The 20,090-nt window shown below is 37.6% G+C and overlaps 1 protein-coding gene across 6 annotated transcripts in view; it reads left to right on the top strand.

Moving 5' to 3' along the window:
* The window catches only part of Cep290 (Centrosomal protein 290kDa), a 1,403,175-nt gene that overhangs the window by 627,983 nt on the left and 755,102 nt on the right, over positions 1-20,090 (top strand). For all 6 annotated transcript variants that reach the window (XR_010858542.2, XM_067136188.2, XM_067136189.2 and 3 more), the window contains one exon: positions 113-294. Coding sequence is in view for 5 of the 6 variants with exons in the window: in XM_067136188.2 (XP_066992289.2) it covers positions 113-294 (182 nt within the window). In the remaining variant the exon portion in view is untranslated. The remainder of the gene's footprint in view (positions 1-112; positions 295-20,090) is intronic.

Here is a 20,090-nt window from a genome sequence, read left to right as displayed (position 1 = left end):
TTTTAATACTGAATAAAGTTAATTGTTTCAAAATTCTTAAGAATCTTATGTGGGCTGACAGTATAACTGCTCAAGAAATGAGTTGTTGAAATTGTTGTTATTAATTTGTCAGGCCAGTTGACTCAGTTGGAAGACAAGGTGAGTGAACTGGAGGCCTGCAACTCGACTCTTCAGGAGCACAACCAAGAACTGCAGCGAATAGAGCGAGAGTTACGAGACAGAGTGTTGTCGTCTGTGAGCCGAGAGGAGCTGCAAGAGGCCAGGGAGCGACTACAGGAGCTCGAGGGATGTAAGGTACTGGGGCTATTGTCCAGTTGGCAGATTGCCTATTGGTTGTTTAGGTAGTTATTTCTTAAATGATTTCAAAGAACTTGGTAAACTATTCCTGTCCCTAATTTCACTTCCTATAAACAAATATTTGTTTCAATTTGTCCTCTTAGATTCCAGCTTTATGTTCTTGTTATGATCTATCGTACTTTTAAAAATTCCATGCAAGTTTGTCTACTAACGTAATTTCACGCCACCTCTCCAATGACAACCCAGAACTTCTAGAGAAATGAATTTCATTTTATGAGTCTGTATTGAACTTTGATTAAACCAAATAAAATAAGTGAGTTATTCCACCTTTTCAATACAAATTAAAAATAGTGTTTATTTTTCTTTGGACATATCATGAGGATGCAGGACTCGAGACTTCTGAAACAACTAGTACAACACAATCTCGTCTCAAAAAATACCACAACAGGATGTAAATGGATCAGAGAAGTAAGAGAGGATCTGAAGGAAATAGGCCTTACAACAGAAGACACCAAAAATAAGATAAAATTGAATACAAAACTCAAGAATACAAACCTCCGCTTTACCCTTACACAAAACAAACCAACAACACGCACATTTTCAACTGAGGAAAGGGCACGAAGATCGGAGCGTCTGAAGAAGTACTGGGAGGACCGCAAAGCCCGAACAATCCCTTCAAAGAGACCTGAACGACGGACTGACTAAAGTGATCCTATGCGGTCATAAAAGAAGAAGAAGAAGAAGAAACATTTAATGGAACTAGTTTTGACCTATTTAAAGGTCATCTTTAGCCATATCGCATGTAGAACTGAGTATTTGAAACACAGTTGTTTTAAAGATGGTCTTTAAACCTATAAGTTTGACACTATGAAAAATTGTTTATTGAATTTCCTGAAAACACATTTGTTGTAAGAAATTAGTTCACTTAGCTGAAGGAATACACGAGAAGAAGAAGTCTTAAAATATTCTTCGTAGTATTCAAGAATTTAGATACAATTCAAAATTCACAGTCTTGATGCGATATGGAAATGGGCATATTTGCGTAGTGTTGTTGTGTTTCATCGTGTTGGTTACTGTAGTCGTCTTAGTTCGTGAACTATGGGCAACGGCTGAGTGGCCTAGTAAGTGGTCCTAGAGTCGGGATACCAGTTGTTATGCAATGGGAGTGGGCATCTCAGACATATTCTAAGTCATGGCCCTCCTTGTGCTCAGGCGGCTAGGACTATACAATCCACCGGTGGTCCATAACCCGTTAGAGGAGAGATCCTCACTTGCACTATGTGTAAGTATGATAGCATCCTGCTTTATGAATTTACCAAGCTCAGAACATTTTAAGCAAGCCCTGGACCTATGCGAGTAATGAAGTCGCACTCCCATTTGCCAGGCAAGGGACTCCTTGGAAACAACTTGGCGAACGAAATGGAATTCGATGGGGAGCTGTCCAAATTAATGGGACTTATGGAAGGAAGAAAGTAAAATTGGCTGAGTCAGCTAGAGGATGCATCTGGATGTGCTAGGAGTAAGTGATATTCGGGTAAGGGGAGATAACGAGGAAGATATAGGAGATTATAAAGTGTACTTGACGGGTGTTAGAAAGGGAAGGGCAGAGTATGGGGTAGGGCTGTTTATCAGGAATACCATTGCACGGACCATAATTTCTGTTAGGCACATAAATGAGCTAATTATGTGGTTAGATTTGTCAGTTGGAGGAATTGGGACGAGAATTGTCTCAATGTATTCACCATGTGAGGGTGCAGATGAGGATGAAGTTGACAAGTTTTATGAAGCATTGAGTGACATTGTGGTCAGAGTCAACAGCAAGGATAGAATAGTGCTAATGGGTGATTTCAATGCGAGAGTTGGAAACAGAGTTGAAGAATACGAAAGGGTGATAGGTAAATGTGGGGAGGACGTAGACACTATGGGTTGTCAATACACTTGATTCATAACATACAAACTACCTTCGCCTTGTCAAATGATCCAACTGTCAATAAACTTATATTCTTCACAATATTTTAACATCGCTTCAAATTGAGATGGTCCACAGAGGTCCAATTTTAACACTGTTCTTCAACGTTTAATCTACAACTTTTTATCTTCTCATCAATGTGTTCTACATTTCTACCATATGCCTATGACTTTCGTCTTTTGTCTCCTAAAAAGGAATTTAGTGATCTCCTGACCAACCTTCAACATTATTTCCTCAATATTACTTTTTGAATAAATATGACTGATCGTCATTCTCGTTAGAATCTAATTGTAACCGCCAATCAGCCAACTCAATTTTTAGCAATCTTACTACTTTTTCATCACAGTCTGTTGCTTTGTCCATTTTACTTGTAATAGCAACTTTTATGTCAATAATTTTAATACTTTCACCTTTGTAATTCTTCACACTGTAAAAAATAATTTTTTAAACCAACATTGTTATTTTGAATGTTAAGTATATTCGAGACTTTTAAAATCAATTTCATCTTATACGTTATTTCAAGTGCTTATTTTTATTCCAAGGTTAAGACTATGGCTGATGATGCCCTCATACTAGGTGAAACATGTACCATTTTTAGTTAATAGATCAATGTAAATCATCCAAGACAATGACTTATTGTATTCATTAGGTGGTCAATTTAATAAATATCTTACTGTTATTATTCTAATGACTAAATTTATGTCAGTAGGTAAGAAATTCAACAGAATTGAATGTCAGATTGGTGATACAAAGCTAGAACAGGTCGATAATTTCAAGTACCATATAATCTCGAATACTACCGGCACTGTATTCCGAAAATATCGCTTCCAAAATAGGGTGCGGGTCTTATTTAAAATTTTGGAAAATTTATCTTGGCAACAATGCTCTCTCTGCTCTGAATATACGCTACTTCCGCGCTTGATGTAAGTTTCATGCACGTTCTCGGAGTATCAACATGAATTCCACAAAGCGTTTGCGATCTTTTACTGCAAGTGAGAAACTGAAAGTAGTTTGGGAAACCAAATATATTGGAAATCGTGCCACTGGATAGTAAATGCGATATTGACGTGTCATGTATTCACAATTGGAGAAAGAAGAAAAGTTGCTATTATTATGTAGTGGTGATCGTAGAGCTCTTCATGAACTGAGTGTACAGTTTCCAGAAATTGAAGAAACACTTTATAACTATGTGACAGAAAGGTGGGAATTGGGATATGGTATGTCAACCGAAATGTCTCAGCTAAAGGCATTAGAGATCGCAAAGGAACTTACATTGGAAGGGTTTAAGGCAAGCAGAGGATGGGTTTGTTTGTGTTGAGCGCACAAAGGCGTACCTCAATTTCACAGCGTCTTCCTGGTGCCTACAGTGAGAAGTTATTATCGTTTCAGCGTCACATAATTCAGTTGCAGAAGGAAAATGCATATTTGCTTTCCCAAATTGGCAATGCAGATCAGACGCCAGTCTACTTTGAATTGCCAGTTGTTACAACACAACAGTATAACAACCAACTCTACCTTGGTGTCTCCAAAACTTCCCAATAGATAGTAGTTTGGCAACACTGGACCTTACAAGAAAACTACGGAAATGAAATACTTACCACCATGTCCAAAGAAGAAAAAGCATGAAAACCGGACACTCGGTGCCAGAGGCTATGTGAATCAAAACCCAAGAGAATGTACTAACTATAAAGGAAAGACAGATTAAAAGTTTAAACCAACTTTAATGGATCTGGACTTCAATTCTCAAAGGACAGTAATAACTTTCGAACTTACAATTCGATGATTAAATGAAAAGAAGAAAATTATCATCACACTAAAAGAAAAGATAATATAACTTGGGTCGACCCTTGAAAATATAAGAAATAAACCTTGGGATCACAATCCTTGAAAACCAAATTAATCAATCAATTTAATTAGTAGAGCAGTAGTGGAATAATTAACGGCAAGTTGAGGCTTGTTTCTCGACACGTCTAGTATAATTCAATGAAATAACCGAAGTGGCAAATAAATGTTACCAAGTTTTAGGCGAAATAGAACCCAATCGTCATTAAATTAAATCATAGGAAAGGAAGACGTATTTCAATTTTAGAATTAGTAAACTGGAGTACAATACGAGTCCACACACCGGATCAAAGATACAATCGACAGCCATCAGCTGTTTTATCAACACAGGGAATCCATATTTATTTACAACGGTTCCCATAGAAACGAATCACGTCTCGCGATAAAAACATGTCTTCCAAACATTATCAGATAGACATCGACCAAACAACTCCAACTTACCGATTTTCATCTGTGATCCACCGAAATAACGCTTAACTATCTGTTACAAGAAGTTTTGAAATGAAAATTTACCAACACATTAGAAATCTGAGTCCCAATTTTAACAATATTACATCTTATTAATGCCAGAGTAAAGGCTACGGCGTCATAAAGAAATTCCTCTTGATAACCGTAGTTTAAAACATACTCGCAATTCGAATCTTTTAACTTGTTCCGTCCAAACCAAAAGTCTTGAACATTGTGGACATACCTCGGTGGGAAAGGCTATTCATGCAGATTTCATCATGCAGGGTACTTACAATTTCTCGGAAGCAAATATAAGTTGATAAACAAACCACAAATCCAACTAGAATTTGTGGCCGGTTGGCCACAAATTTAACCAGGGTCGAAAATCAGCCACATCTCGCCCGTCTTCATCTTATTGATCGGGTTTCTTTTAAAAAACCAAGTATCTGCGACCAAGTTCCAACAATAATAAGATGTACAAATTATAGGGAAGGATCCACCTTTCAATACTCCGTAGTAAAAAGTAGTTACAACCTGTTTAATGGGACCGGTTTCAACACATTTAGAGTGTCATAATCAGCCAAATAGCGAAGATCTTAACAATAACTAACATATTAAACATAGGCAAAATATTAACATTGTATCACGATCTCCAACAACAACTAGAGAAAACAAAACAACTACGCACATGTTGCCGAACTCGATCGATAATTGGCAGAGCAGCGCTGAACTTCACGCTGCGCTCATAGATGGCAGTAGGATGCAGTTCAGATGGAACACTCAGTCTGATAGCCAACTTTTCTACTAGTAAGAACCCGCTTCTTATGAATTGTGTACAATTCCATCGGGCTTCGAACGACCTTTAAATAATTTTCAAGTCCATGCATACTTGAAATGCGTGATATGTATGCATACGCCATACAGTGGACAGGGCTGTGAATGTTAGGGTGCGAAAAGTGTTACCATTAGAACAGGTGGTAATGATAAACAACGGTGTACATTAATGTTGTGTATTCTCACCGACAGAACCAAATTGCCGCCGTACATTGTTCTCAAGCGAAAGATGCTTCCTAAAAGTCTACCCGCTGGTGTTATCGTTAGATCTCAGAACTCCGGCTGGATGGAGAGTTCACATGTGGAAGACTGGGTAAAGTATGTCTGGCAACGTCCCTCCGGTGCATTATTGGGACAATAGAGCTTGCTTGTTCTCGACAGTTACCGCGGCCACACAACAGACGCTGTTAAGAAACATATCAAGGATGGGAGAACCGACTTAGCAGTCATTCCGTGCGGGATGATGTCTATGCTACAACCGCTGGATGTCTGCGTGTACCGTCCATTTAAGGCAGCCTTCAAACAGCTCTATACAGAATGGATGGCAGCTGATAATCACACACTGACACTAACTGGTCAAATTCAGCGCCCGGAAGTTCAGCTGCGGTGTTCGTGGATATTGACGGCATGGAATCGTATCCCTGGAAACCTCATAAGGAAGAGCTTCAAGATGTGCAGCATTTCTAATGCTATGGATGGCAGCGATGACGACATTTTGTGGGAAGGTGATGGTGATGAAAGTTCCGAAGTTGGTACTGATGATGATGATGATGATGATGATGATGATGATGAATGAACTCGTTGGATATCGTTCTGGAAATGTTTGTTTACTTTTATTTGTATTTTCTAATAATTTGATGTGTGTTAGTAAAGAATGTAAATAATTTTGACTTCACTTTTTTTTAAAATTTTGTTCTTTCAAAATAAGGGTGTGGGTCTTATTCGGTGGCGGGTGGTACTCGAGATTATATAGTATTTAGGTTGTGTGTTCTCCCAGGATTGTAATATAGTAAGTGAGATAGAATCAAGGTGTAGTAAAGCTAATGCAGTGAGCTCGCAGTTGCAATCAACAGTTCTGTAAGAAGGAAGTCAGCTCTCAGACGAGACTATCATTACATCGGTCTGTTTTCAGACCAACTTTGCTTTACGAGAGCGAAAGCTGGGTGGACTCAAGATATCTTATTCATAAGTTAGAAGTAACAGACATGAAAGTAGCGAGGATGATTGCTGGTACAAATAGGTGGGAACAATGGCAGGAGGGTACTTGGAATTAGGAGATAAAAGCTAATTTAGGAATGAACTCGATGGATGAAGCTGTATGCATAAACTGGCTTTGGTGGTGGAATCATGTGAGGCGAATGGAGGAGGATAGGTTACCAAGGAGAATAATGGACTCTGTTATGGAGGGTAAGAGAAGTAGAGGTAGACCAAAACGACGATGGTTAGACTCAGTTTCTAACGATTTAAAGATAAGAGGTATAGAACTTAATGTGGCCACAACACTAGTTGCAAATAGAGGATTGTGGGGGACATTTAGTAAATTCACAGAGGTTTGCAGACTGAACGCTGAAAGGCATAAGAGTCTATAATGATAATGTATGTATGTATGTATGTATGTATGTATGTATGTATGTATGTATGTATGTATGTTGTGGTAGAGGAGAAGAAGTCTTATGATATTCTTCTTATCACTGCGAAGCGTAGATACACTTTAAAATCATTCATAATCTTGATGAGATGTAGAATTGAGCATGTATGAAAATATAAAATGTGAGTTGAAGTATGTATGTATGTATGTATGTATGTATGTATGTATGTATGTATGTATGTATGTATGTATGTATGTATGTATGTATGTATGTATGTATGTATGTTGTGGTAGAGGAGAAGAAGTCTTATGATATTCTTCTTATCACTGCGAAGCGTAGATACACTTTAAAATCATTCATAATCTTGATGAGATGTAGAATTGAGCATGTATGAAAATATAAAATGTGAGTTGAACAAATATATTATTGCAGTGGAAAGGAAATTCTATATAGTTGTGTATAAAGAAAACAATGTAAAAAATGTTGAAGGTATCCATGGAGATTAATGACTTTAAAAAATGAAAGTGAAAAGGCACTTGACGACATGAATTAAGTAAAAAAAAATTATAATCTTTGTATTAAATGATGGAATGAATTCTCAACTAATGCTGATATAAAAGAAAGGAAAAATGAATAATATTAGAAAACAGTAGGAAATATTAATGAAATTTAAGGGATGTAAAATATTGAAAGAAAGAAAGTAAATAAGCCAAAATGTGGCTCCTCTTATGTAGCAAAGTGTTGGACAAAATAGTAAACTAACGTACTTGGAAGCAAAAGACATTAAAAAAAAAGAAAAATACTAAGATTTAAATGTTGAATCAAAATATATAGTTATAATGAAAGGTGTTGTGAATGGAGGGAAAAAACTGAAGGTGGGGCTGAAAAATGAGGGAATGGGGGTAAATGCTGTGGAGAGGTGGAATGAATAGAATGGAAGATTCAATTTAGATCAGTTAAATTAAAATTTTTAAGAATAATGATAAAAAGGTCAAAAAGAATGTTGGTTTTTTCACATATTTCATTTTGGTTGTAATTAGAGTTAAAATATTGAGCAAAATGTATGACAAAATTCTCTGTTATATGTATCAATTATTGGGCCTTCATGTAATGTTTTAAGAATTTTTAGGTGTTTTTGAATTTCGGTGAAATTATGGTTATAGTCATGCATATGGTGACCTACAGCCAGCAGTTTATTGTATTTAATGGCATTCTTATGTTCTGAGTATCTAGTGATGATGTTTCTTCCTATTTGTCCGATATAAGAATGCAATCATGACATTTCAATCTATAAACACCTGATATAGAGAAACATTTATATTTATTAATACAGGTGGAGTTGTATAAGATGTCTGAATTCTTATTATTAGTTTTGAATGCTATATGTATATTGTATTATTTAAAGGTGTTAGTGATTTTGTAATTGTCCGTTATTTATTGCCACATATGGTGCTCGAGCGGAGGTCGGGCTTGGTGTCTTAACTAATAGATAATCGCTTGCTGGAAATATGTCCATGTCTCTTTCCATAAACATAAATGACAACATTACAGTACCACATACTGCTGATAAATGGGAGCACTGACCTTCGCTGGATAGAATACGAATACTTGTTTGAAGAGTAGTGAGAATGTATTCCGCGCGCTTTGCTTTCCCGCTCATTGCTAAAATGGCGTCGCGTTGTGTTGACTTGCTCAGCAATAGTGCTATAGAAACCATAATAAACTGTAATTCAGGATCCGAACTGGATGACAGTGATGATGAAGGATCCATCAGTTATTCAGGTAAAGATACATACACAATTATAACGACAATCTCAAAATATAAACAGAAATCCACCAGTGGCATATATTCTGTTTATCAGCTAGCTTGTAATTGAATTCCGACTTACGGTTTCGATATATTTTGGTATATAGTACTTGTTGTTTTTCAGATAATGAAGATAATGATTATGAGGTTCGGGATTTCGCTGAGCAGTTCGTGAGGCTATTTCGCCCTCCAAGGTGACAGTCTACACCTGCTTATAACGGGACGGAGGAAGATAGCAAACAATCTCTTCCCGATTTTCAAGGACGTAGTGGTGTGAACGCTAATATAAATAGTGAGAGTTCTGTGTTCGATTCCTTTTCTGTGTTTTTCGGTGCAGACGTAATAAAATCTATAAAAACTGAAACTAACAGATATGCTGCTGTGAGTATTGCAGAAATGCGGCGAGCTGGAACATTGAAGCCGAGTTCTACCTGGAATAAGTGGACCACAGTGAAATTATTTGAACTGTATTATTTTTTCGGCATAGTGCTTTATATGTGTATTGTGAAATTGCCAAAACTAAGTAATGACTGGAGTAATCATCCCATAATTCAAACCTCTTTCTCTAAGAAATGACTGAACAGGGATTGATTCTTTCAAAATCTAAATATGTTGCACGTAAACAACGACACTTTTATACCCAGAAATAAGCCTGGTCATGATTCATTGCATAAAATACGCCCATTTTACGATATCTTAGTTCCAAAATGCTGAATTTCATTCTACCCAGAATGTAACTTGACAATTGATGAAGGCCTGTGCCCATTTCGAGGCAGAATTTCGTTTCGCGTGTATATGAAAACAAACAGCATGAATACGGGATCAAATTTTACATGGTTGCTGACGCCAAATCCAGTTATGTAGTAAACATAAAAATGTTCTTGGGAAGGGCCGAAACGAGGACAATTCCATCACAACATTGGTTCGTGAACTTTGTGGCAGTCTATTAGGGCAAGGTGATATCATCTATTCTTCTTCTTCAAGTGCCATATCCGGTTGCCCAGACGTTGGCGATTACTCTGGAGAAAGTTTTTCCGTCTTCTGCTAGTCGGAAGAGTCTCTCAGTTGTCTCAATACCGGTCCACTGCTTGATGTTGTGTAACCATGTTATATCTGGTCTGCCAACTCGCCGTTTGCCCTCTATTTTACCTTGAGAATGAGTTTTATGAGGCCATATTTGTTTCCTCTTAATATGTGGCCTAGATAAGCTGTTTTGCGAACTTTTATAGTTTTTATTAGTTCTTGCTTTGTCCTAGCTCTCCTTAGAACTTCATCGTTTGTTATCATATCTGTCCAGGGTATTCTAAGCATTGTTCTGTGCAACCACATTTCAAAGGCGGCAAGTCGTTTGATACTTGCGGCTTTTAAGGTCCATGTTTCTGCTCCATATAACAGTACTGACCAGATGTAACACTTCATTAATCTCTGTCTGAGCTTCAGATTTAGATGATTATTACAGAAATGCAGCTCTAGTGTTCTCAATTCTGCATCTGATTTCCTTATCTGGATCCATACTCTCTGTTATTATGCTGCCGAGGTACTTGAACTGGTGGACTTGTTCTATTTTACGGTTGTTTAATGACAAGGTGACATTTGCATTACTCATCATCATCATCGGTTTGCCCTTCCAGCGAGCCGGGTAGGGTGTTTGAAAACGAGCGTCTTCCAAAGTTGCCTATTCAGAAACATTTCGTTGTCCAAGACAGATTCCCAATTCCATCCTCTTCTCTCCACGTCTTCCCTCAGTTGGTCCATCCATCTTCTTCTTGGTCTTCCAGCTGGTCTTCTACCTGTTATTCTCTTTTCCAAATAAGCACATGGTAACCTTGTGCTATTCATTCGTTTAACATGCCCAAACCATTTAAGTCTAGATGACCTAAGTCTTTCCTCCATTGATTCATTTAGACCTAGATTAGATCGGATCTCATCATTTTTCACATGATCAAGTCGGGTCTTTTGGAGGGCAGTTCTAAGAAATTTCATTTCACAGGCTTGAATCCTACTATAATCCTTTGATGTTAGTGTGCAGGTTTCCAGAGAATATGTAAGGGTAGGAATGAAATATGACTTGTACAGGGTCACTTTTGTTCTTTGTGGGACTTTCTGATCCCATAGTAGGTGTCTAACGATGCTGTAAAAGTTAGAGCCTTTGGTTACTCTGTTTGTTATTTCTCTCTCAGCTCTGTTATTACTAGCGATTACGCTTCCTAAATAACTGAATTGGTGTACTACTTCAACTTGGTGGTCCTGTATTTTTATGTTGCATTCTGTATAATGTCTGCTGATTTTTAATGCTACTGTTTTTGATGGGTTCAATTTCATTCCATAGTCATCAAACTTCTTACACCATGCATTCAGATTATTTTGCACTCCCTCCTCTGTTTCATCCCATATTGCCACATCGTCTGCAAACACCAGAGCCTGAAGATCTTTATTACCTTTTCCTTTTAGTTCCTTTAAAATGGTATCCATAACTGCTATGAATAGAAGTGGTGACAAGGCACTTCCCTGTTGTACTCCTTTGGTTGTATTGAACCATTCAGAGTGACCATCTCCAATTCTGACACAACTTTTACAATTACTATATAGCATTTGGATCTTCCTAATAAGGTACTCTGGTACACCAAGTTTTCTAAGACTTTTCCAAATAGTTGATCTAGGAACATTATCATACGCCTTTTCAAGGTCCATAAACACAATAATTAGGTCTTTTCCTCTTTCCCAGTGTTTCTCTGCCAACATCCTCAAAGCAAATATCAGATCTGTTGTGCTTCTTCCAGTCCTAAAACCATGTTGTTCCTCTTCTAAGATAGGCTCTAGTGTATCCCTTACTCTGGCTTCAATGATCTTCTCCATAATTTTAAGGCCGTGTGATAGGAGGGTAATGCCTCTGTAATTTTCACTTTTCCTTCTACTCCCTTTCTTAAAGATAGGAACTATCACCCCTTTTGTCCAATCTTCAGGTATTTCATTATCCTTCCATATTGTTCTGAGAACTCTATACAGCCACTGTATTCCGGGTGGACCAGCAGCTTTAATCATGTCAGCTGTAATTTCATCAGCTCCTGCTGACTTACCACTTCTCATCCTGTGGAGAGCTTGCTCTACTTCTGTCCATGTAATTGGGATATCTTCCTCTATTGTTTTCTGTCCTACATCCTCAACAGAGATCTCTTTAGGGCCATTTAGGAGCTTGTCAAAATACTGCCCCATTGTATCCGTGATATCTTTCATATTGCGAACTATATTCCCATCTGCTGTCTCCAGGGCTGTAATTGCTTCTTTATCTGATCTTTTACTTTTAACTATTCCATATATCATTTTCATATTCCCTTTACTGTCTTCTTCCAGTTTAGTTGTAAATTCTTTCCAACTTTTCTCTTTTTCTTCCCGTACAATTCTCTTGACTTCCAACTTTCTGTATCTATATTCCTTCGCTATCTCTTCCAATTTATTGTTGTCTATTTGGTCACTGTTGATTCTTCTGTCAGACTTAGCCACATCAAGAAGTTTTTTGGCTTTATTCCTTTTCATTATGGCTTCTTTCACTTTATCATTCCACCAAGATGTTCTTTTCTCTCTCACTCTTCTGCTTGTTCTTCCACATATTTTATCTGCACTACCAACCAGACTTTCCTTAAAATCATTCCATTCTTCATTACCTTTCTTTGTGTCTGTTATTGGTATTTTAGCTCTGATTTCCTCTTGAAACTGCTGTTTGACTTCCACATCTTTCAATTTCCAGTCTTTAATTCGTGGTTTTTTCTTCTTGTCTACTTTAATAATAGGTTTGGTGACTTTTAGGTCTGCAATGAGGAGTCTATGGTCACTATCAAGGCTCTCACTAGGTATCACTTTTACATCGTGCACCTTTTCTCCACTTGACCTATCTGTGATGATAAGGTCTATCACTGATCTATACTGACCGTCCCAACTGTATCTCGTTATCTTGTGGCTATCCCGTTTCTGAAACCACGAGTTCTTCACCAGAAGTTGGTTTCGTGTACATAGATCAAGCAGAAGTTCACCCTCCTCATTTCTATTACCAAATCCATATGGACCAATAATGCCTTCATAACCTGACCTATCAGTTCCTACCTGGGCATTAAAATCCCCAATTATCATTATGTTCTCTTCATCAATGATGTCCTCTAGTTTTTCTAGGAAGCTTGCTTTTTGGTCATCGCTACAACCCTGCTGGGGAGCATAAACTTGGATTACAGTTTGAGTTTCTCCATTTAGGTATATTTTAGCTTTGATTAATCTCTCATTGATGAAGGAGACATCTGTTACACTATCGATGTCTTTATGGAGTATAAAACCAACTCCATTCCTCGCCACTGCAGGATTACCACTCCAGTATAATTTATATCCGTCCTCTAACATTCTTGTGTTGCAACCTTTCCATTTGGTTTCACTCAGCCCTAGGATGTGAATATGTCTACGGTTCATTAAATCCGTGATTTCGTTGCATTTTCCTGTTAGAGTCATAACGTTTAAGGTTCCAATCCGAAGCTTGTTTCTATGATCGGGTCTTCTCGTGCATCTTGAATGAACATCGGACATGACGTCGTCATTAGTTCCAAGAGTACTTGAAGTATTGTCGACATTCAGAATATGTTTCTTTCCGAGGCTCGTTTTCATTTTGAAAGCAACTGCATTGTACTCCTGTACTGACTTGCTAGGCCTAACGTACTAGAGGATTTTCTTTCAGGGTGGTCTCCCTTAGCCTTTGGCAGTCCCCTGCCTCACTGCAAGGCAGCAGCTGATGAATTTATGTGTTATTTCCCACACAAAGGTCACATCTTATCCAATCTTCTAAGGGAAGACTCCTCTGCTCGCAGCTATTGGTTTTCCCTTAGTTTGCCTGGTTTGGTATCGGCCGCCAGACCCTCGGCCAGACAGTTGCAGGTAGTACCGTCTACTGTCGCATACGATAGCAGAATATATTCTGACCTGACACCAACTATCCCAAAAAGCAAGGATGCCTCTTCCGCCAGTTCCGCCGTACCAATGATCTTCATCTCCGCCTTCACTGCCGTTGAGGTCTTCACCCGTAACCCTGAGCTGGGACCCTTACCAGATGGTACACACCGGGTCAGTGTGCTCTGGGACTCACATAGGCAGGGGCGCCACTCCCTGGGTAGGGCTGCCTCCGCAGAGGGTCCCTACCTGCTACCTTAACATTTGCATTACTATTTCTGCTAAATACCATTAATCTTAGTTTTTTCTACATTTATATTGAGACCATATTGTAAACCTCTGACATGGATTCTGTTCAGGAGTTCTTGAAGGTCTTCTATTGTGTTGCACAGAATCAGAGTGTCATCTGCATATCTAATATTATTGAACAAAACACCATTTACTTTCACCCCCAGTTCAACATCATGCAAAGCTCCTTTAAAAATGATGTCTGAATACATATTAAAAAGGAGCGGCGAGAGAATACAACCTTGGCGTACCCCTCTTCTGATTTTCACTACTGATGTTTTGGTTTGGTTAATTTTGACTGTTGCTTGTTGGCCCCAGTAGAGATTCTGTATGATGCGTATGTCTTTTCCATCGAGATGTTTTTGTTGGAGAATCTCTATCAATTTTTCATGTTTCACTCTATCAAAAGCTTTCTCATAGTCATTGAAACATGCAAATACATCTTTGTGTAGTTGGCGGCATTTTTGGAGCAGGACATTGACGCTGAATAAGGCTTCTCGTGTGCCAAAGGCATTTTTGAAACCCATTTGGTTGTCATCCAAGTCTATTTCGCACTTTGTTCTAATGCGTGCGTGTATTATACGTAAGAATGCTTTTAGCATGTGACTCATCAGACTTATGAGACGATAGTCACTACATTTCTTTGGTTGAGACATTTTAGGTATTGCGATGAATGTCGATTGCAACCAGTCCTCTGGGATTATTCCAGTATCATAAATTGTATTGAAAAGTTTACCAATTTGGTCAACATTCTCTTCAGATTTTACACAAGCCCGGCATTATTTTATGAGCTATGGAGGGTAAAAACCCTTGCAGGGGGTACCGTAATGAAAAATAGAAGGGGGCTTCCAAAAGGTCTCATGAATTTCCCACTGAAGAAAGGAGAATTTTCATTCCGTAGAAGTGATCACTTGTTTTGTTTCAAGTGGAGGGATATGCGTGATGTGTACATGTTATCGACAGCACATAATTTTTCGGCCTCGACAGACTAGGTAAAATCTAGATTTGGTACAACGGAAAAGGTGAAGCCAGACGTTGTCTTAGATTACAGTGAAAACAAACCTGGTGTGGAGCACAACGACCAGCTAATTCACTTTTTAGATCGTGTTTGGAGATAGGAATAGCAAAAGATCTATGGCCCATTTGTGGGTTATGGGGTGAGTTGAATCATGATGGATTGTGGAAATAGAGTAGGTTTTCTGAAGATTTTATAACCTAAAGAGGTTGGTTTTCTTGGTCTTCTAGTGACAATTAGGTCTAAATAGTTATTTTTTTGTTCTAGTTGGGATTCAAATGTAATGTGGGGGTCAATATTATCAACATTTAGAAGAGTGGACTCGGCACTAGAAATTTTTTCACCGAAAATAACTAGGACATCGTCGACATATCTAACCTGAAAGCGGATATTGTTAAAATTTTGGTTATTTTCGATCTTGTTGTTTTCTATGAACAAGTATGCCTGAAGCAGGTGGGCCCATGGCCAGATCTTTCTGTTTATAGATGACATTATCAAAGGTGAAGAAATTGTTATCCAGAACTAACTTCAAAACCGAAATGAAATCTTTGATTTCCAATTTACCTAAATGACTGTGTTGAATTACTTTCAATAATGGGGTAGAGATTGGATTTTTTATACTGGGGTACATATTAATGATATCAAAAGAGTGAAGTGAGTGATGAGGTTAGATAGTGAAATGACTAATTTATTAATTAGATCTGCATTGTTTTTGATAGTGACATAAAGTGAGAAATGTTTTAATATTTTGTGAAATTTTATATAAAGGACTGGCCTAAATGGGTACATTAGCTTTATGTACTTTTGGAAGATCTTTGGCAGTAGGGAGACTTGGATTCATGCTTATTAATTTATTTTTATTTTTAAGGTTTGTTTTAGTAATCTCTGAATTTTCTGGGTTGGATCTTTTTTGACTATGGAAAAGAAAGTATCAGAAAAGAAATTATTTGTTTTGTTTATTTAATCAGTTTTATCCATTATGAAAGTAGTATTACCCTTGTCAGCTTTGGTGCTGATAGGTTTTTTGTCTTTTATTTTCTTTTTAAGAGTAAGTGAATGATGTTGTTCAACGGAAAACACTTTAGAAGTTTTATGAGAAAAAGGGTAAGTAGATTTGTTTTCTTGTAGAAGAATGTGGTTTATTTTCTTTTTAGTTTCTATTCTTAATTCATCTTGTATGTCAGTAGCGGCTTTATTAATGGCTAATTCATATTCTGTGATTAAAGTAGTGGCAACGTTGAGAACATTAAGGGTGGGCCAATTATGTTTAGGGTGTTTAGCTAAAATTGAATTTTCAATATCATTTGATTGTACATTGGATAAATTGATGACTGGTGGATGAAATTGTTCGTAAGTGTTTAGGGGTGTGCTGGTTGAATAGAATTTGTTGTTGTGATAGCTGGAATGTTTTAGGGAATTAATTTTTCTTTCTAAAATTTGCTGTTTAGTTCATTAAATAATTTATCATCACTGTGGGATCGGAAAAGTTTCCTTTGAGTATTGGACAACAGCTTGGTTACTTCAAGCTGAGTCTCATATAATTTAAGATTTAGTAAAGATTTTTTCTTGTATAATAATTTAATTTTGTCTCTTAGACATATTTTATTAGTTTTGATATGGGTTTTCCAAGTTTGAGGTGAACAGCGATGTTTTTCCATAGTGCCTTTATGAAAATTAGGAGTCAAGTTTAAAGAAATACATTGTTTAAGGAAATCAATGTATTTTCCTAATTTTGCAATTTTTATTTTTAAGCTTAAATAAAGAAAAGCTTTATGGTTTGCCTGGTAAGCTTTATCATCTAGAGAAATGAATTTCTTTTTATGGGTCCGAATTGAACTTTGATTAAACCAAATAAAATAATAGGTGAGTTATTCCACCTTTTCAATACAAATTAAATATTATTTATTAAATAACATTTAATGGGACTAGTTTTGACCTATTTAAAGGTCCTCCAGCCATATTGCATGTAGAACAGAGTATTTGAAACACAGTTGTTTTAAAGATGGTCTTAAAACCTATAAGTTTGACACAATGAAAAATTGTTTATAGAATATCCTGAAAACACATTTGTTGTAAGAAATTAGTTCACTTAGCTGAATTGTATCTACGTTCTTGAATACTACAAAGAATATTTTAAGACTTCTTCCTCTTGTATATTCCTACAGCTAAGTGAACTAATTCCTTGTATTTGAAAATTGGAACGCTGTCCAGTTGGGCTTCATTTAACATCAATATTGGTTCTGCTCCTTCCCCATACACTTTTATCACCACCGTCTTGGTCTTACTGATGTTTAAACCATATTTCTTAAATTCCTCATTCCAGCTTTGCGTTCTCTCTCCCAATTCCTCTTCTGAGTCACTACAGATTGCAACATCATCTGCAAATGTGAAGGCTTTGATATCTCCATGTTCTTTCCTTTTAATAGATTTCTTTACTACAACCATCACAATAATAAATAGAAGTGGTGATAATGAGCTGCCGTGCTGCACACCTCTCTTTGTTTCAAACCAGTCCCAAAAACCACGTCCTTGCAAGAGACTACCCTAATTTTTCCGTATCGAAAGTCTGTTAAAAGGAGGGCAATAAAACTTTGATTTCCACCTATGTATTGAATGGGTGGAAATCAAAGTTTTATTGTTCTTTTAAACCACGTCCTGCCAGGCTGAGTGGCTCAGACGGTTGAGGCGCTGGCCTTCTGACCCCAACTTAGCAGGTTCGATCCTGGCCCATTTTGGTGGTATTTGAAGGTGCTCAAATACGTCAGCCTCGTGTCGGTAGATTCACTGGCATGTAAAAGAACTCCTGCGGGACTAAATTCTGGCACCTCGGCGTCTCCGAATACCGAAAAAGTAGTTAGTGGGACGTAAAGTAAATAGCATGATTATTGTTATTATAAACCACGTCCTACTAGAATACAACTTCTATTCCCACTTTTCAACATTTTCACTTTGTCTATTAGTCTGTCTCACCCTTGAAGTTCTCTCATGCATTGCCAAATTCTTACCCTTGGTACACTGTCGTAGGCTTTCTCAGTGTCCAAAAATATTAGAAATAAAGGCTTGTTCTTCTCCCAATATTTTTCCATTAGCATCCTGATTGCAAATATAAGGTCTGTAGTTGACCTTCCTTGTCAGAAACATTACTGCTCTTCTTCCAAAATTGGTTCAACAATATCTCTGATTCTGGTCTCTGTACTTTTTCCAATATTTTCAGGACATGAGACAGTAGTGTAATACCATGGTAATTAGTACATTTTCGTCGGTTTCCTTTCGTGAACAGAGGTACAATGATGCCCATCTTCCAGTCCTCAGGAATAGTATTTTCCTCCCATATCTTGTTGAGCAGTCTGTAGAGCCATTGGTTTCCTAGAATTCCCGCCACTTGCAGCACATCTGCACTTAGTTCGTCTGTGCCTACTGCCTTTCCTTTTTTCATGCTCTTGAGCGCATTTTCAACCTCAGGCTATGTAATTGGTGGTTCAGTTGTGGTTCCTCAACTTGGCTCTCCTCTGTCCGTTGTTATGTGTTCGTTATCTCCATTCAGCAACTTTTCGAAATAGATCTTGAGTTTCTGTTTAATTTCTCCCTCTTCTTGTGCCAGAGTTCCATCACCATGTTCTATTGCTTTTATGGTCTCTTGATCCCTTTGCTTGTTTTTCACTACTCTGTATAGCAATTTCATATTTCCTCTACTGTCCTCTTCCAGTTTGTCTGCAAACTCATTCCATTTCTTCTCTTTTTCTTCCCTTACAATGTTGTTTACAGCAAGTTTCTTGTTCCTGTATACTCCTTTAGAGTCTTTGTATTTCTTGACATTGCGTTATTGTCCCTGCATTTGTTTTTCCTTGTCCAGTGTCTTCTTTATTTCGTTTCTTTCTTTCACCCCTGTTTTCACTCTATCATTCCACCATGATGCCTCCTTTCTCCTTTTGATGGAACTTGTAACTCCACATAGGTTTTTGGCTTCTCCCACAAAGGTGTGTTTGAAAGCTTTCCACTCTTCATTAACATTGGTTATTTCACCCTTCGGCAGACTCTGTTGAATCCTTAGTTTTTATTCTTCCTTTATTTGGACTTCTTGTAACTTCCAAGTTTTAACCCTTGATTTTCTCATAATAATTTTCTGCGTTTCATTAGTCTTATGTTTGAAGTCTACTACCAGCAATCTGTGGTCACTGTCCATGCTTTCACTAGGGATGACCTTTACATCTGTGATGTACCTACCATCATCTTTATTCATGATTACGTAGTCAATCAGTGTTCTATACTGGCCATCCCAACTGTACCTTGTTACTGTGTGTCTGTCTCTTTTTTTTTTAAGAATGTATTTTTGATTATAAGATAATTTCTTCTGCACAGATCTAATAGTTGTTCTCCTTCTGGGTTCCTTTGTATAAATCCATGTGGACCAATGATGTTCTCGTACCCCAGTCTGTCTACCCCAACTTGTGCGTTTAGATCTCCAATAATAATAACGGTTTCCTCATTAACTGTATCTTCCATGTCTTGCCGAAATTTCTATTTGTCTTCCTCACTGCAGCTTGTCTGTGGGGCATACACTTGTATGACGGTGTACTTAGCGTTCTCCAGTTTCATGAACATTTTAATGATTCTATCATTTTTGCAGATAACTTCAGCTGTAGCATCATTCCCTTCGTTAATTAAGAATCCAACACCATCTTTCGCTACCTTCTCCTGTCCACTCCAGTATAATTTGTATCCTCCATGAAGTGTCTTACTTCCAATCCCTTTCCATTTGGTCTCACTTAATCCCAATATTGATATTTTCTTTCTATCCATCATGTCTAGGAGTTCTTCTACCTTTCCAGTAAATGATACAATGTTCACAGTTCCAATTCGGTATTTGAATCTCTTATTTATTTTGGGTTTCGTTTCAGAACATTGTATATCATCAACCTTACGGTCATCATACCTTACAATTTTCTGAGAGGATGTGTCGGTTCTTTCAGGGTTTACTCCCTTGGCCTTTGAGGTTGCCTTCCTCGTCCTACAAGGCAGTAGGATCCATCTGTACACCCCCAGAAAGATGGGTTGCCTCTTCCACCATCTCCACTGTAC

This window comes from Anabrus simplex, chromosome 1 (assembly GCF_040414725.1).
Source record: "Anabrus simplex isolate iqAnaSimp1 chromosome 1, ASM4041472v1, whole genome shotgun sequence".
Lineage (NCBI taxonomy): Eukaryota > Metazoa > Arthropoda > Insecta > Orthoptera > Tettigoniidae > Anabrus > Anabrus simplex.
Note: the sequence above shows the minus strand (reverse complement) of the source record. Positions and strands in the feature narration are given on the sequence as shown.